The 17,718-nt window shown below is 42.0% G+C and overlaps 1 protein-coding gene across 1 annotated transcript in view; it reads left to right on the top strand.

Moving 5' to 3' along the window:
- SORCS2 (sortilin related VPS10 domain containing receptor 2) overlaps positions 1 to 17,718 on the top strand; it is a gene marked incomplete at both ends in the record, with an annotated part of 500,666 nt that overhangs the window by 288,519 nt on the left and 194,429 nt on the right. The window contains one exon of the mRNA XM_084266658.1: positions 8,443 to 8,542. Within this exon, the coding sequence (XP_084122784.1) occupies positions 8,443 to 8,542 (100 nt within the window). The remainder of the gene's footprint in view (positions 1 to 8,442; positions 8,543 to 17,718) is intronic.

Genomic DNA, 17,718 nt, shown 5'->3' with positions numbered 1-17,718 from the left:
TAACAGACAAGTGTGGGGCAGTTGATAGATATCCAGTGTGCTCAGCATAAGGCTTGATACCTTCCAGAGTCTATTTATCTGGTTCTTGCTGGTTTGGGATATCTTCAATTTATAAAGATATCCAGTTACTAGCTTAGTTCTGCCAAGCGTTTGGCTTCAGGTGCAGAGTACCACAGTCAAATCACTGACAAAACATTGACTTCATTTACCTTTTATAAAGTGCTACAACCTGGCCATGTAATTCACTCTCCTTCCCACCTCCCCCAGAGCAACCGTAAAGTTGAGGTCAGCACTTCAGCAGCAAAAGCAAAAACTACAAATGGAGTTAAGAGTTCCACTTACTGAAGAGTAAGTAGCTGAATATTTTACTTGGCAGAGCCCATTGGTAGAGGAAAACATGATTGCATGTGAATGTGCACATACAATTTATTAAACTATTATCAGTTCTTTTTTAAATTCCTGAACTGTTCTGGTTGCAGCCAGATCTATCCAGTGATTACAGAGCACAAGGCCAAATTTTCTCTTCTCGTGCATCCCAACATCCTTCTTGCCTTCCAAGGAGCTGCCTGACTGAAAATGAAGTTGTTTCAGAACTATTTCAGCTGCGCGTCGTGGTTTAAATAAAAAGCTTAGGGCAGTGGGAAATACCTATCATTTTTCCATGGTGGATAGTTTTCATGCTCCTTGCAAACCTCAATAAAATGTTCTTAAACATTTCTCTTTCCCCAAAGAACACAAATATGTGAGATGAGAAATTTTCCTTTGTAATTACTCATTTCCAATCAGAGCACTGGCAAAAGAGGAGCAGTACTGGAAGTGCTGTAAGGCTGTTTCTAGTTTTGGCATCTGGTTTCTAAGCATAATTTTGGATTATTGCATTTTAGCACCAAAGGCTTTTCTTTCTTGTTAATCTTCTGTTAATGTTCCGTAAATTTTCAGCAGACACACCTTTGAGAAAAAAGGTGGTTGGTTGTTGGTTGGTAGAAGGCTGTTAACACTCGGTAGGAAGTGAAGTAGTAATTTCTTTTGTCGGTGGTAATTAAAGGGTTAAGTGAAGCCACTTGGTTTTTTTCCCCCCAACACAGAGAAATAATAAATTGAGGTTGTGAAGGAAAGCCTTTTTATTAAAAACCACACACCTGATGTTAGAATTCTTCCTGTAATCTAAGCCAGCTAGCAATTTATGGTACAACCCCCCCCCCCCAAATGAATATTAATCCTTTTTGTAGCACTGTGTGAGTTACCAGCTCAGGTATTTTATTTATGTTCCTAATATGCCAGAGCTGTCTCTCAATAGCCAACCCCTCAGATGCTCCATGATATACCTCCTTCCTTGCTGAGACTTAATGCAGTGCTAGATTTGCAGCTGCTGAGACTAGACCCACACAGGAATATTTCATAGGATAAATGGTCGCACACTAACACCCAGTTACAGGATATGTTGGACTCAGTGAAGAAAGTTGTCGTAGTTTTGTGATAAGAAATTGATCTTTCCTTATTTCCCACAGTTCTATTCTTGTTTTCTACCTCCTTACTTGGGTCACTGGAGTTTTTTTGAGGGGCTGAGTTCTAAGCAGGATTACTGGAATGTCACAGGTTACGAGTCAGTCTTCAAACCCATGAATGTGAACGTGGATCCTTTCAGTTTTGTGTTTTACCAGGACCGAGTGGCTGGGGAAGCAGCGGGTGGGAAGTGTTTAAATCCACGACTGCACCTCGAGGGCTGAGGGCTGCCCTGCCTGCCCCAGCCCTGCCTGGGTAGCAAAGCTAGGAAGGAAGAAAGAACACAGAGCTTTTGACTTTTTTTAACAAAAGTAAGACATAACCCTGTCTTCCTGGCAGTGTCTTGACTGCTTTGTGGCTGTGACACTGCTTGTTTCATGGTTGAACGGATTCATCACAAATATCCGTGTACTGAAAGCCTGGCTACAGGCTGTACCTTCCCAGGCACGGGTGCTGGGTGGCAGTGATGGAATTAATGCACCAAGGCAGTGGTCTCAGAATAGGTGTCCTGCCTAAACTAACAGCTTCTGGGAGAAAAAAGGGATGGCTGCAGCTAACAGAAACTAATGCCATGTTTTGTGGGCCTGTGTAATATGAAGTCTAATTATTGGAGCCGTGCAGCAAGGTAATGAGGAGCTTGGAAATGTAACTGGTAAGTGGTGCGATTATAGGCTAACGAGCAGGGTGTTTGTGGTATATTGAAGGACTAATGAAGGGCTGCAAAAGATAAGGATGGTGGTGTACAGTGAGACTATGACCCCTGGGGGATGCGACTCGTGACCAGCCTCCAGCTGGATTTAGTGCCGTTTTTGTTCATAATACCTGTAAAAATGGGAAGGGGACTCTATGACTGTATAAATGCAGAGTTGCACCATGTTCAGTACTCCTCAGAGCATTATAGAGTAGGTCACTTCAGCTGAAAAAGCTGCTGTGATCATCCACGTTGCCTCAAAATATCTGTGTTATCAGCATATGTGATCAATATATGTTATCAGGAATGGATTGGGAAGTAAAGCCAGGATGCAATCATCTCTGTAGTGGTTTTGGAAGAAAAGATGAACTCTGTATTGCCAAAATGTGAAGTTGCTAAACTGTTTATCTATGCCATTGATTCTGTAGTGTAAAACTGGATTAAGCAAGAAGCATTTCTGTATTCCTGGTTTTGAGAGGGAAAATATGTGACTTCAAAAAGGCTCAACTCTTCTGGAAAGCCAGGAGAGAGAGGCATTTTCCAAAAGTACTCCAGCAGAGCTAATAGCTGATGAGTAATCTCTTAATTGGATTGCTAGGAGTCAATACTCTTTTACAGCCTTTGAAGAAACTTCCATCTGCAGGCATTCCCCAGTACAGGAGTCAGGTACTGGAACCCAGTGTTACAGTGTGTTTCTACCCTGAAGAAAGGCTTTGGGATTTCGAAGGGGGGGGGTTGCAGTTTAAAAAGCTTTTATGAGGCTGAGCAGTGTCTCTGCATTTCCACATTGTATGTATAAGAGCCCTTGAAGTCTTCTGTTTAAGTAAATAAGATTCATTAATGTACCACGTCTTTAATGGTACTCCTCTGGTGACATCCTTTTCAGGAGGTTTGTCCTGGCATTTGTTGTTGGAACTTCTGATATACCTTTTAGATACTCCAGCCAAATCTTCATCCCTCTGCTGTCCTATGGCTAGCTATTCTCCTTACATTTGAGGTGTAGGAGAGATCTGAGGTATAGGAGACAGCGTTGTCTGTGCTCTTCAGGTGAGGGACCAGAATGTAAAGGGAAACCCTGGTGTAAGACATAAGTCTGTGATAGAGCCTGGACCTGAATTAATTTCTTTTGCACTTTAAAGTTCATGGTATAAATACTGGATTGTTCTAACCAAAAGGAGGGGAAGGCAAGAGGATGACATTTGCAATACAGTCTGGAGGAAATTAAGTGGGAAGAAGCCTGGTGAGTGTTTTGCACAGATCCACTCTTCCATGATTCTGTAACATGCAGCTCAACTGATAATTTTTTTTCCCCAACCATTCATCAAGAATCTAAACCAACAGATCTTTCATATGTTTTTTTTCCCAGAGGCATTCTTTTTGCTTCACTAAGTAATCCCTGAGTCATTTGAAATCTCTTCATTGTTGTCTTCTAGGATTTTCAGTTAATAGGGCTTGTACAGTATGGCTCGTTTGGCTAGGATGGAGCTTGAGTTAATCTTCAAGAAGAAAGGTAAAGGAAATCAGATGAACATGTGTGTTAAGTGTTCTGACATCTCTTCAATTCATTAAAAATAAAATAAAAGAGGGAAGGAAGCATTTGCAGCTGATGTTTTCTTTGAGTGTTAAATTCTACTTGGAAATGCAATTTTGATCTCTCTAAAATTTTCATTAACGTCTTGCTATATACATTATAATGCTTATATATACATATATTTAATATACACTTGTAAGTATAATCTGGGAAGAAACCTAACAGTGAGCAATACTGAATCATAGATGTGTCTCATCAGTGGAGAGTTGTATAATGATAGTGAAGTTCAGACAAGTAAACATTTGGTTTGTGTCTCTTCTGGTATCTGTTGAATTTCTTCTTTCTCAGTATTTCTGCTGGAAGATGTCCAGACTCAGCCTTTAGGTACAGTGCCAAATGATGCTAGGCGTAGATTTATTTTAGCTCAGAGAGAAAAAAGTTAACTTTTTAAGGGTGAGACTCAAATTTCCTTAGAGTTTAGTGGCTTTGAAAGTTTTGTTTCCTCTGGGTACGTTTCTGTACCACTTGGAAGCTTTCCCAACTGTCATTTGAGTTCACAGGATTAAAACAGGGTAAAAAGGCATAATTGTGTCTGTGCTTTAATACTATTTTATCTTGATAATTGTTATTTCAGTGTGACATTGTCAGAGTGACAAGTGATTTTTCCTTAAAGAAAATAACAAAGGGAACGTATTTGAGCAGATATACACACTTTCAAAGAAGCTCTTACCCAGCCACCAGCCCTGTCAGAAACAGGTTGTGTAATGTCTCCATCAGTACAAGAGTGGTCATGTCATTCCAGCATCCAGTGGTCCTACCTGTCTTGAATGGCCCATCACCTGAACACTGAGAAATGTGTTTCTGTGAGTCCTCTGCTGAGTTTTGCCATACTGAGAAGCATCCGTGGAATCTGTAGACATTAGTGCACAACTGGATAAGCAGCAGCAACAAGCAGCCCAGGTTGCTGTATCCCCTGGCATGTCTCAAAAAGCCAAAATGGTCACTAGCTGCATCCAGATCAGTCAGAACAACAGGTCAGGTCCATCTTTATGAAATAAGTCTTTAAACTTCTTGTTCTGGTTTATGGAGTTGGGGTGTTGTGTTACCACTGCAGATGATAAACCAAGCTATTGAAGGATGCTTTGCTCTTGTTGTCAGGTACATGTGTATCCTCTTTCCATTATACCACACATTTTCATGAAGTTTTAGGGGAGAAATAGAGTGTGATTATCCTGATAAAAAGAGATGGTTCATTTATGGATTTTTTTTTAAACTCTTTCCTTAACACTTGGCACGGCACAGGTTTGGTTTTTAATACACAGAAAAAAAATCTCTTCGTGACTGGAAGAGCATAAAGAGATTTTCCTCTCCTGAATTTGGTACAAAACACATTCTATGCTGCTTTTTAATATATTCTTGAGATAGGCGTGTTCTGATATCCCAAAATTCATCCTCCCCAGTCCTGTCTGTAGCCCAGTAGAGCAGTTACAGGGATTTTTGTTCTAGTTGTGTGCTACACAATGTAAGTTCTTTCAATATGCAGAGTTTGGAACTTAGAACTCTTATCTCAAGTGAAAACATTTTGGTGACCTGTTTTCTCTGGATTATAGCAGATTTGGGAAACCAATTATTTTGGACAGTTCTTCCTCTGGATGACATCTTTGCACTGTGTCCTCTTGTATGTAAATGTCTTACAGAGCAGCCAGCATTCCTGGGCTTCCTCAAGGCTGGGCTATAGTAAAAAAATATTGGGAGCCTGAATAAATTTCTCCATAGGTCCATAAATCTTCTGCCAATCAGGTCTTTCTGCTTAGGCATGCTGTACCTTTATGGATATGCATTAGCCTGCTGTCTCAGATAGAAACTGTTGGGGATTTTTGGGTTGGTTTCTCTGGGGTTGTTTTCCCCTTGACATAGCTAACTTGTACCAGAAAAGAAAAGATTTCTGACTACATGGGTTTTCTACTTTGTCTGGAAACACCTTAGTTACCTTAGTATACTCTTTTTGTGACAACTTTATTCTTTTCTTGCAGTACATCTTTAAGTTGTGAGAATTAGAAAAGGAAGTTTGGGATTGGAACTTCTCATCTTTGAAATGGCTGATCCTCTTCGGGCTTCCTGCCCTTAGTCTTTTCGCACCTTGATGCAGCTGCTGCCACTGTCCCTCCTGCAGTGTCACTCTCCAGTGGTCCCATTGTATTAATCCTGGAACTGCCTCTTCACAGTAAATTGGATCATCTTTAAGGTTCAGAGAATTATTTCAGGATGTTATTACTAGGCAAACCACTGACCTGATACTCTTTCCTCACAGAGAATAGACTGGGTTGTGTTTCCATCACACAGACTTGTTCCGCATGATTTCAGTACATCTGGCTGAAGTCAATGTTTTAGTCTTTGCTTTAATTTCTTTTCTGTCAAACTCCTCTGGCAAATTAGGTTTAGCACTGTCCATCCTATTCCCCTTAGAATTTTAATTAGCTGGGTGCCAAACACTCAGTGCAGTGCAATCCCATGTGTTTGATTTCTACATAATTATTTGTCAAAACTGGATTGCTGTGATTCCATTCACTTCTGCCACGCGTTGCTGTGTATCTGCAGGTGAAGCAGTGTTATGGAGAGAAAGCCCAACCAGATGAAATCCATTCAGATGTCCCTATAAAATGGATAAACTCTGTTTTAGGCTGCTAGTGTGGTCTGTGTGTTGTAGGCTTAGGCCCAGTCGTTTTGGGGTAGTAGAGAGGGAAGAAAAGCAAGGTAAACATGAACTCTTCTTTGCTTGGTGTCCCTTAGGACCTGATCCAGGCATATCACAGAATCACAGGGTTGGAAAAGACCTTTGAAGATCATCAAGTCCAACCGTTCCCATCCTAAGCTAAACCATATCTCTAAGTACCTCATCTACCCTTTTTTGAACACATCCAGGGCAGGTGACTCAACTCCCTTCCTGGGCAGCCTGTTCCAGCCCTGACAACCCTTTCAGTAACAAACTTATTTATCATTCTGTGGTACCAAAACCATAGAAGGCTGCTCCACAACCAGAGCTGAAAGTTCTCACAACGTGTGGAAAGCTGGATGTGTGATTGCAAAATAGCTGCCTCTGGCTTCATCCTGCATGCCCTCTGACTTAAGTGTCATCCTCAGAGGGGCTGGGACAGGAGCATCCAGGAGGTGGGCACACGGTGCTCGTGACGGTCTCCTGCAGGCACCGGGCCCTCGGGGACCATTCTGCTTCAGGTGACTTGGAGGAGGCCTCAGGCTGGGGCCGCCTGTCACCATGTGCATGCTCAGCCAGGGACTGGGTTTCTCACTTTTCTCTCGCTGTATTCAGACATGCTCCTACAAATACTCTCACTGACTTCCCTGGATGAGGAGTGTGAGGCAGCAGAGCTCACCCAGGGAGCAGTGGAGATGGTAGGAAGGGGCTAGAGAGCAGAACTGATACACAGCTAGTCCTCAGTGTCACACTGGGAGGACACAGGTCTCATCGTGATTATTTTGGTTAGGAGAGCTGTTGCATGTTCTTACTTGTTTGAATAACACAGAGCTACCAGGCAGGGCACATTCAGCCTCATTTCTTAAAGGAGATTTGTTATTCCTGTGAAGAAAAGGGTGTATAGAGTGCAAGTCCTCCCACCAACCGTCTGTCCTGTGGAGGACTTGTTGGTGAAGAAGGGACAGGTGCCTTGGATATGTCATGAGTCCCTTTCCAAATGAGAAAGGGAAAACTGTAAATATGGAGAGACCATATGGTGCAATGTGATCCTGTGTAGAACAAATGAGGCTTCATCCCAAGTGATTTAATTCTGGCTGTGACTTGCTTTGAGTTTCACTAATGTTCTCCTAAACTAGCAACTTACTTGTGCGTTCTTCTTGTGTTAGATGTTGCAGATACAGGTGCATAGCACAGGTGCCATTGTCAACTACAGGTTTTTCAGGAATATGATACAATTTCTGCAGAGTGCCCAGATTTGAAATATTCATAGATCTGTGTGTATGACATGGAATCATAGAATGGTTTGGGTAGGAAGGGACCTTAAAGATCATGAAGTTCCAACCCCCTTGCCGTGGGCTGGGACTCCTCTCACTAGACCAGGCTGCTCAAGGCCCCATACAACCCAGCCTTGAACACCTCCAGGGAGGGGGCAGCCACCACCATAGTGATGGCTGAGTTCTAACTTCGGGTTTTTGGGGTTTTTTCATTCAAAATATAGTGATCTTCCAAAAACAATCTGCAGGAGTGGATGGATACCTTAATCAATTACAAATTCCAGAGGTCCATTGCAAGATGGACCTTCCAGACCAAAGCCCAAATTGTTCTCTTATGCAATACCAGGCTCTGAAGTCAGCTCTTCTTTATCTGCATAACCAAGGAGACTCTGTTAGTACTTGCAAATGAGCCTTTCCTCTGCTTAGCTCTTTTTTCCCCACCTTGTGGGTGGTGATAGAAAAGTATATGTGTTGTGCTTCTGTCAGTGCATTGTGCAGTGTCACACAGAACTGAGAGATACAGACAGAACTAGACATGTTTCTCCAAACCTAGAAAGGTATTCTTGGTAGTGGCATGTTTCTTCTAGCTAATGAGCACTGAAAAAGAACAAAAGGGTGGCAGGGAAGTGTTGGAAATGGATAGTTAGTCTTACAAAGTGAGATTTTTTTTTGCAGTTTCAGTGCTGAAGCCTGTAGAAGAGAGCACTTACAGGTGTTTGATTTCTTTCAGGTCCTCAGATTTTGGGACGTTATACACAAAGCTGAACCTACAGCCTGGGATTGCCACTGTTATCGACAACTTCTACATTTGTCCCACCAACAAAAAAAAGGTATGTGGTGAAAAAAAAGAGACTTTTTGTAGTGCAGTTGAAATTCTGCAATAGCCTGAAATGTGTTTTACAGGTTTTCAAAATACAGGGAAGTGTGTTTCACAAAGTCACAGGTCACCTCAGGTGAATTTGTGACATCTCAAAGTGACATATTTAGCCTAGCTGAATAATATAGAAAGAAAAAATGCCTTGAGGGACTATGAAAACCCTTGGTGCCACTGATACCTGGAAATGGAGTTTCCATAGAGTTTTCCAAAGAAATGGAAAAACAACTCCTGTAGGTTTCCACACAGTTACCTAAATTCTGGGACTTGTGTTCAACCTCTTCATCCTTTATGCACAATTTCAAGTCCTTTCCATGTTCCTTAATATAAAGCATAGGGATTGGGCAGGCTCTCATTGAGCATGATGTTTATGCTGTGAAAAGCCATAATTAAAAGAAAAACCCCACAAACCACTAAACCCATCCTTGAAACTTGTTCTTAGAAAAAACTTGTTCCTGCATCATTACTGAACGAAAAAGCTTTTCATGGAGCCTAGGAAGATTAAGTGGACTTCATAAGTGAGAGCAAAATCGACCCATTGAGTGTATTTACAATGGATGTTATATTAGAAGCAACAGGAAGAGTGATTATGAGGAAAAAAAACAATAACAACCCTTCTATGTCTGCAAAATGCCCCTGATTTAAACGGCGAGAATTCTGAAATACGTTGTGAATAACACAGGCACAGTAGGTCTTTCATGAAATAAGAATTTTCTCTTGATAAGGGCCTTTTAACTCCAGGGTAATGCAGGAGCATTGATTTCACGCAGAGGCCACTGATTGGAAGGACAATGTTCGTTGTGTTTATCTGTCTGTTCTGCTTAATCAAAAATCAGTGGAACTTGGTGAGGTTGCTGGGATGATTAAGTACATATTTTATTTCCCTTGCAGTTGTCACTGGAGGTTTTGTGCCCAAGCCATGCTATGTCTGAGCTCAGTAAAGTGTTTTTAACCTTCTGCAAAGTTAGAAATTACTTTTCCCTTTCTCGAAGGGGAACTACCACCAAGTACAAAGCTTCAGCACACTCAGTGTTTCAGAGGTGGTATCTACTGGCGATTTCATGATCAAGAAAAAAACCATTAAAAATCTTCATGCATTTCAGTTTTGGGGATAAAAACTAAGAGACAGTGAGTGCTCTGTGGAGGATTTTTCCCAGCTCACGCAGCTACATTATAAAAGCCAGTGTAGCACAGCATGGTCAGAGACAATGTGGTTGTGCCAGTTATGTGACACAGTAAGCAGTGGTAAGATTGCTGCTGAATTTCAAGCCTGAAGGACACACCAATGTTCACAAAAAAATCTCATGTTAACTCTTAGAAAAATCTATATTCTGCTCAAGACAATCTGAAATACTTTGAGATACCAAGCTTGCTTAGCAAACTGATACCATATTGGGATCAATCTGTTATAGAAAGGCTCTTTGAGTAGCCATTAAATATGCTGGTTTTATACCTGGGTTTGCTTCTGTGAAGATGTTTTCCAGTAGTATACAAACAACAGAACCAGCAGAGCAGAAAGGATTTCTGGGGCTTGTGAATGATTCCAGAGGGAGACATACCCATACATGCAAATAGACAGACATAGATGGTACAAAACCGGTGAAGGCATTGGAGTTAAATTCTGTAACTAACAGCTTCAGCCTAGCCTTGGAGGTGTTGCAGTCACACGTGTGAGGTGAAGAGTCTCCATGTCATAAGAATTTTGTCAGTTGTACTGGAAACCAGTACACATCTTGTGAAACGTGCTGAAAATCGAAACGCCTGGAGTGCCGACCATGTGTACTGGAGCTGAGCATGGACTTCAAATCATAAGTAGTCCTGTGCTACTGCTTAGAGACTGGGAATATGCATAAAATCAGAGATAAAAAACATTGATGGGGATTGGATAATTTACATGTTAAGTATAATTCTATTCTTCCATTCCATTTATCCATTGTAGACCTCATTTGTCAAAGGAATGATGCTGCAGATTTACTGCTTGTCATTTCTACCTCAGTGTCATCAGAACATTCATCTCACTTGGTTTTAGCTCAGCATATTTAGGTATCTAGGCAAGCCCTCTCCTCTGAAGTCAATGGAGAAATGTGGGTGCCTCCAGGTAGTTGATCCTACTGAAGTCATAGTTCTTTGTAATCCTGAGAGTAAGACTGACTGATCTTATGGAGGTTCCTATAAATGACTTTGTAAGTCTCATGGGTCCAAACAATCTCACTGCAGCTTCCTACAAAGACATGCAAGGAGAGGGAAGACTATTTTTGTTTTGGAATGCATTTAGATAAAATACTTGCTAGAAGGCTCCAGTCTAGTTCTTAGACTGACATTTCAGTTTATTGGTGCTGGTATACCAGCTCCTGGAGTGGCTTAGAGTTGCAACCAACATGCCTCAACTCTGTAGGCTGCAATTACACCATTCAGACCAATGGACTTGTGAGTTTTATCCAGCAAATTCTACTGCAAATTTTTAGTGCCCTAAAAAATGCTCTGGTTTGCATTTTCTTAAGATGGATTGAAAAGGAAAAAAAAAAAAATTGTGCTTCTTATCATCCCTACCCTGTTGTTTAAGAAGTTAAAATTCCCCAGAATTATAATGTTGTTCATGAAGAAGTGGATTAGAAGATGAAGAGGGTAAAACAACACCCTTTTCTCGTGGCGCTCCATGGAAAGAGAGTCTAAAAAAAGAACAAAATTACAAGGTAAATTACAGGAATGCTGGGGACTTTGCACTCGCTGGTGGGAGGAATTAAACAACCCTACTAAACCCATGCACACGAGTGGCATAGTCCTTTTCTCTCTTGCCCTTGTATAGATGAGTTGTGATGAGTACTGTTCATAGGTCTAAGAGGCAAATCAGGCAGGAGTTGCATCAAGGTCACGTCTACGCAGTTTCTTGACGATTGAGGTGAATTCACTCAGTCTGGCTCTTTTTCTGGCTGAACACAGCAGAACTCTGATGCAGTAATTGTGTTGCTGGGGTTACCACAGGACTCAAGCTATGAAACCCGGTTTTGACGAGAAATTATGACAAACCTCTGAGAGCAGAGCTTTGGAGGGCTTTGTGTATCGCTCTGAATGGGCTTTCTGATGAAATCACGGGATGGAGGCGTGAACTGTGGCTGTATTGTTTGTGATTCAGAGCTGGGTAGCAGTCAGCCAGCAGCACAAGTAGAACATAATTGCACCTACCTGCAAAAGACCACGTAAGCTCACTCTGAATGCTAGGAAGCAATAGAGTAGCAGGCCAGCTAATCTGCAATGACAAGAGTTCATGCTTCCTAAGGATGCATTAACATTTGCTTTGCGTTCTGGCTCTTTTTAATGTGGTATAAACCTGGAGCCAAAGACACTGAAACTGTTGTTCTGACCTGGTTCTGGAAAGTTGTAGAGTGATGAAGGTGATTCCTCATAGCTAAGCTTTCTGAGGCTAACTTCTCCATTTGAAGCACTTTTTCATTGATCTCTGACATAACATAGACTCACTCTGTGCTGGCCTTGAAGTTCTCTGCATTGATAAGGGGTCTTCCTGCACTTTAAACAACAGAATCTATGTAATTGTTTCCCTTTCAGTAAATACTCTATGCTGATAACCTATGTCATTACTCTATGCCATATGCAAATAGTGCAGGCATCCCATAATGTACCGTATGAAGGGAAATAACTTGGTTTGTTCCCTCTGTTTTCCTTAACAGCATTGTAATTCTGATTTGGTAGTGATGCATATGGTTCATGGAGTATGGAATTATGCTTTCTATAGTGTCAATCTGGAGTCGGCTGAACAAAGTAAATTCTTTCCACAGAAGACAAATGTTAGCAGAATTCAGCTCCACTGAGCTAAATTATCAACAAACTATTTCATATATTTGTAGTGCTTACATGCTGTTGGATGTGGAAATTGCACATTTGCTTTCATTCTATTTGTGTAATGTTGCTGGGGAGGACTTGAATGAACACACTGATGTTTTTCCCACCATTCAGCATACTCTCTCATTTTCACTGGTGCTAATGCAACTGATACATCCATCCTTCTGTTGGTAGGCTTCTGGGAAAGAGGTAGCTAAGCAGTGTGTGTTCAGGCTTTCCATATTAAGAGAAAATAAATGTTGGTTGTGCATACACTGACTTATTAGTTAAATGGGTTGAACACTTACATTCCCCAGCTGTCACAATAACCAATAGCTACATGTTTTTCCAAACTAAAAGGCAAGATGACAAACGTGTATTCTTGCCCGATGAACCATGCAGAGCACTTAAGATAGTAATAAGGATATAGGCTGTCCTGTACAATATTTTAACTGCTGATACTTTAAAATAGTATCAATTACACATAAAAGGCAAAAGGGTATTTGCCACAGCTAGAAAAACATTTCCTGAGATGCAGCTGGCTTGAGCAATGTTTATAAGCACTTAGGGGTAAATGCAGTCCTAAAGCATTTTGACATTTGTCTTTCAGAGCAAAACAATTGGTAGTAGAAGTTGTCAAGATGCAATGTGGCTGTATTTACTTGGAAGGAATAATTCTACTCAAGTATCACTTTCCTTAGAGACTGTTCCAGAGTGTCTATAAACACGCAGAGCAGAATTATCTCACATTTTTATTAGTAGAAGTTGTCAGCTATGGAATATTCCTTTCAATAACCTGAGCAGTTACTTCAGGAGGGTTTATCTGTGAAATTGCAGAATATGAATCCCTGTATTGTGATGCATCACCTTTCTACAGTGATGTGTTCTTTCCTTATAAGCAGTGTCACCATTCAGTTTTGTTCTGGTGATGCACCACCACAGCACTGATACGACCTGACTGCATCATTTTGCTTCATGCTTCTGTCCAGGACTGTTCAGTTCATCTTCAGACTTTCCAGATGCTTCCAGAAGCCTGCCCAGTAATCACTGTTGTTTCCACCCATAGTTCCCTGTGGAATGGCTTGCTGTGAGAGACAGTCCTATCCAGAAATCCCAGGATTTATTCACACACAGTTGATGAGCAGTTGCCTAGTTGATGATCAGTCTATGAAGCTATTAAATCCAAGTGGAACTAAATAGGCTAAACCAGGCAGAGCTTTCACAGAGCTGTTAGCTAGAAGTCGTTGGGTCATGTAGCACCACTGAAACCAGGCATACAGGGAGAACATGTGACAGATGCTCTCTGACGGGGTGTGAGTATGGGCACGTAGAAAAGCTGTGATAAAGCTCTGAGAAGCAGAGTGGAGCAGCTGAAAATTAAAAACATGCATGGCACAGTCACTAGGAATCTGGCTGTTAGAAAAGTATTTGTGTTAAGTACTGGCTAAATGGAGGCTAGGAGCTACAGCTTTCCCTGTCTGACTGATTCCTGCTGTGTTTTGAGAAACCAGGGCTTTTTCACACATTGTATGTAAACAGGACTGCATCCAAAATACATAACTTTGATGTGATTTTCATATTCTAACTCCTTGTAATATCTCCAATAAGTCAAAGGTTGTAGCAGTATTACTGTTTTATTTCAAGTATACCCTCTCTCTTAAACAGTAGGAACGATTTTTCTTTGTTTTTCCATCTGTGGCAGAGAAAGGTTTGGTTTGGCTTCCCTAAAAATTTTGTAGACTCTTTCTGTGCATTTCTCCATCTTGGTCTTCTCTGTGCAGATGTAGAAAGGAATCCCCAGCTCTTGTTGATGAGATGCATGGTTGTCTTTGAATGCTTTTCTGCTTTCATGTCTACCAAAACATTGAACCATCAAGTCTGAAGCTGGCTCTAAGCTTTTTTGCTCCATGCTCCCTTTGACCTATCAATGTTTTATTGTCTAACACCTGGAGTATACTGTGGTCAAAGACTGCAGCTCATTTTAAAAAAGAAAAAAACACCCCACAAAAAAAAACCCAGAGCAGCAAACCTGGCTCCCCTATGGAGAGAGGCTGGGGGAGCTGGGCTGGGTCAGCCTGGAGAAGAGAAGGCTGTGGGGGGACCTCATTGCAGCCTTCCAGTCCCTGAAGGGAGCAGAGGAACAGGAGGGGAATCAGCTTGTTAAAAGGGTAGATAATGGCAGGACAAGGGGGATGGAGTGAAGCTAAAGGAAGGAAGGTTTGGATTAAATCTTAGGGGGAAGTTTTTTTACAGAGAGAGTGGTGAGGGGCTGGAACAGGCTGCCCAGAGAGGGGGTGGGTGCTCCGTCCCTGGAGGTGTTCAAGGCCAGGTTGGCTGGGGCCCTGGGCAACCTTGTGTAGCTCCAGGCCTGGAGGTTGGTGTCCCTGCCTGTGGCAGGGGGTTGGAGCTCTGTGACCCTTGGGGTCCCTTCCAGCCCAGACCATTCTATGATTCTATGATTCTAACAATACAAGCGAGCAGTAGACTGCCATGCCTAGTGTGTAGGTTTGACTTAGATGTAGGATAATTACTCATCAAGGTAGAGGGTGTGTGGGCTAAATGGGTGCACACTCAAACTGATATTCTGTGTTATTATTCTATCCTATAATTTATTTGATGTTTAATGTTGAAATCTCAATTGATTGACCTTCTGCTGTGATTTCATAGCCTAATGTGCAACTTCCGTGTTCTTTTGTGCTCCGGCATAGAATTATTCTAAGGAAGAGAGTCCTGTCTTTACTGTATGCTTATTATAGATTCTTTTGTTCTGTTTTTATGAATTTCCTGTCTAAAACTCATTTATCATAAAAGCAGACCAACAACTACCAAAAAGCCGTAATGTTAAATTAAATTTACTGTAGTGAAGCAAAAAATAAAAAAAAAAGACTAGTTGGTGGGAGTACAACATAAAAAAGATTTATGTGAAAATGGAAAAACCTGTGAGCAAGTGGTAAGAGACCACTGTGCATACAATTCTGTACTTGAGAGACATCCATTTCCCTCCTGGTAATTCTGGGAAGAGAAGGAATCCGAGCATCATATTTTCAGCAAGGTTTTATTTCCTATTATGATGAGCAGGGGTCATTGCTTGGAGAAATAGGAATAGTCAATCAAGAGAATATAGTAGAAAGCAGGTCTGAAGCTCCCTCAGCACCTGTGGCAATGTGTGCTGCTGAGTGGGTGGCTGGTCAGGGAGGAGCTGAGTGGGGGAGTGTAATGTTCCACACCAGAGGGCTTCTAACATCTGGGGTTTTGATTTGGTATGTCTAAGAACAAGGGCAGTTTTGCAAAACTGAGGCCAGGCTGTCATTTCAAATTTCTTTATTTTAAAATGCAGATGCTTATACTCAGACCCAAATCTAAATCTGAGCCCTACACCAGAGAAGATCCAGGATGGGGAGGGAGGGGGCGGGGGGTGGATTTGCTGTGCAGGTCTCAAGGCAGGTCGGATGTTTCCCTTGTCCTGCTGGCCTGCAGGCTCTTTGGTCTAGAAGGACTTCTTGATTCCTCCTACTTCAGACAACAACAAGGGGGAAAGCCAAAACCAACTAATCAACCAACGTTTTCTGCTGTAGGTCCCTAGACCTCAGTGAGATCTAGGCTCTTCTCCAGCGTGGCAGACTTCCTTGGGTCCTTGCTAGAGCTATAACTGTCTTCTAATAATTAGCTGTGAGGATCACATGTGTCTTTTTTTAAGGCTGTCCATTCCCAGGAATATCATCCTGGAACATTTTCTGATGCAACATGGAGCTTGTAGAATTAACTATAATGAGGAGACAAATTATAACGTATGGGACAGTATCCAAAGGGGAAGGTGTCCATGTGAAGAGTGAGTAGAGAGTTGCCGATTCAGGGTTGTGTGAAGTCTGTGAGGGATAAAACCAGAAAGGAAGAGGTGGTTATATCAACAGCTCTGAATCTTTGCAAAAAGAAAGACATGAAAAGAGAGGGAAGCTAATTGTACAGAGGGAAATGGTAAAGGATTAGTAACAACCATCTTACAGTACTTATTCAGTATGGAGTTGGTTTCCCTGTGTGCTGGGATGAAACGGGTATGGTGAGGGTCTATAGAACAGAGTCAGGTTTCTGCTGAAACTGGCACATGCAAAATAAGGTTCTTGTGTGATAAATTTAGATTCTTTGCATCTATTGCTGTTGTCCTGTGTGTTGAGATGGGCTTGTGTCAAGGGTCCCGTGTTAAGGAAGGGGGGAGACCGGGAACTCCTTGATCTTAACAGAGAACACAAGCCCAGCAGTAACTCACCACTAGGATAATGTTAAGAGGGTCATATGAAAACTTCTAAAGAGTGTTTGAAGAAAGATGAGTAATACTGTTCAGGGGGTCTGCAGGGACAACGTGCAGTAGACATATTCCCCAGGCAGCCTGCAAATAACGGTGTAGTGTGTTTGAAACACATTCATCATGCTTGTTGATGGATCTTCTGCATCTCCTGGAGACCTGTATGTTTCCTCCCCATTTCCCCAGTGATGGAACGGCAGCACAAGTCCCAGCTTCACTGCTTCATGCTCTACTAACGTTTTCCAGCCTCCTGACATGTCAAATTCTGCTTCTCTTCGCTGCAGCTGTTTGACTTCCCTCTGCTCGTGCTGACCACACAAACTTCTCTTGCTCTCTCAGGAGCAGAGATGCAGCAGGATTCTTTTCTTCCCCAGGAGTTAGCATGGAAGCACAGTGGAAATGAGCAGGGTTTAAATTGCTGCCACAACCGTTTTGCAGGGCTGGCAGCCTGCTTACCCTACTGAGAATCATCATGCCTGCTGCCCCCCTGCTGTGCTAGGAGTAAAACTGCTGCTTAAACCAGTCAGCTGCTGCAGTCTTGCTGTCACAGCACAAATATTTGTACAGGACTCCTAAACTACTGTGAAAGTTAAGTGTTCCTGTGATTCCTCTGTAAGAACCCTTTGTGGCATTCACTGGGCTGTGCGAATCTAACTGTTTGCTTACCTCTAACTCTGAAATGAGCCCTGATTCCCAGTAGCCCTAGCACCCTGCCACAGCAACCTTCTCCTGAAATGGCAGGATCAGAGTGACAAATACATTCTAATATATCCTTCTCATGCAGCCAGCATCCATTCAATTGAATATAGCCATCAAAAAAAATCAGGATTATTGCCCCCCCATGTTTCTGACAGGCAGAAGAAAGTCACTTACTCCTAGAAATTGAAATCTCTTCTGTTTAACTAAGCCACCTCTGAAACCTTGTTGACAGTGGCCTCTCAGTCTCGCGGTAGAGACAGATTTTTTCCATCTGTGAGAGCAAAGCACTAGGTTGC

The sequence above is a fragment of the Gallinula chloropus genome (genome assembly GCF_964237585.1).
Source record: "Gallinula chloropus genome assembly, chromosome: 7".
Taxonomy (NCBI): Eukaryota; Metazoa; Chordata; class Aves; order Gruiformes; family Rallidae; genus Gallinula; species Gallinula chloropus.
Note: the sequence above shows the minus strand (reverse complement) of the source record. Positions and strands in the feature narration are given on the sequence as shown.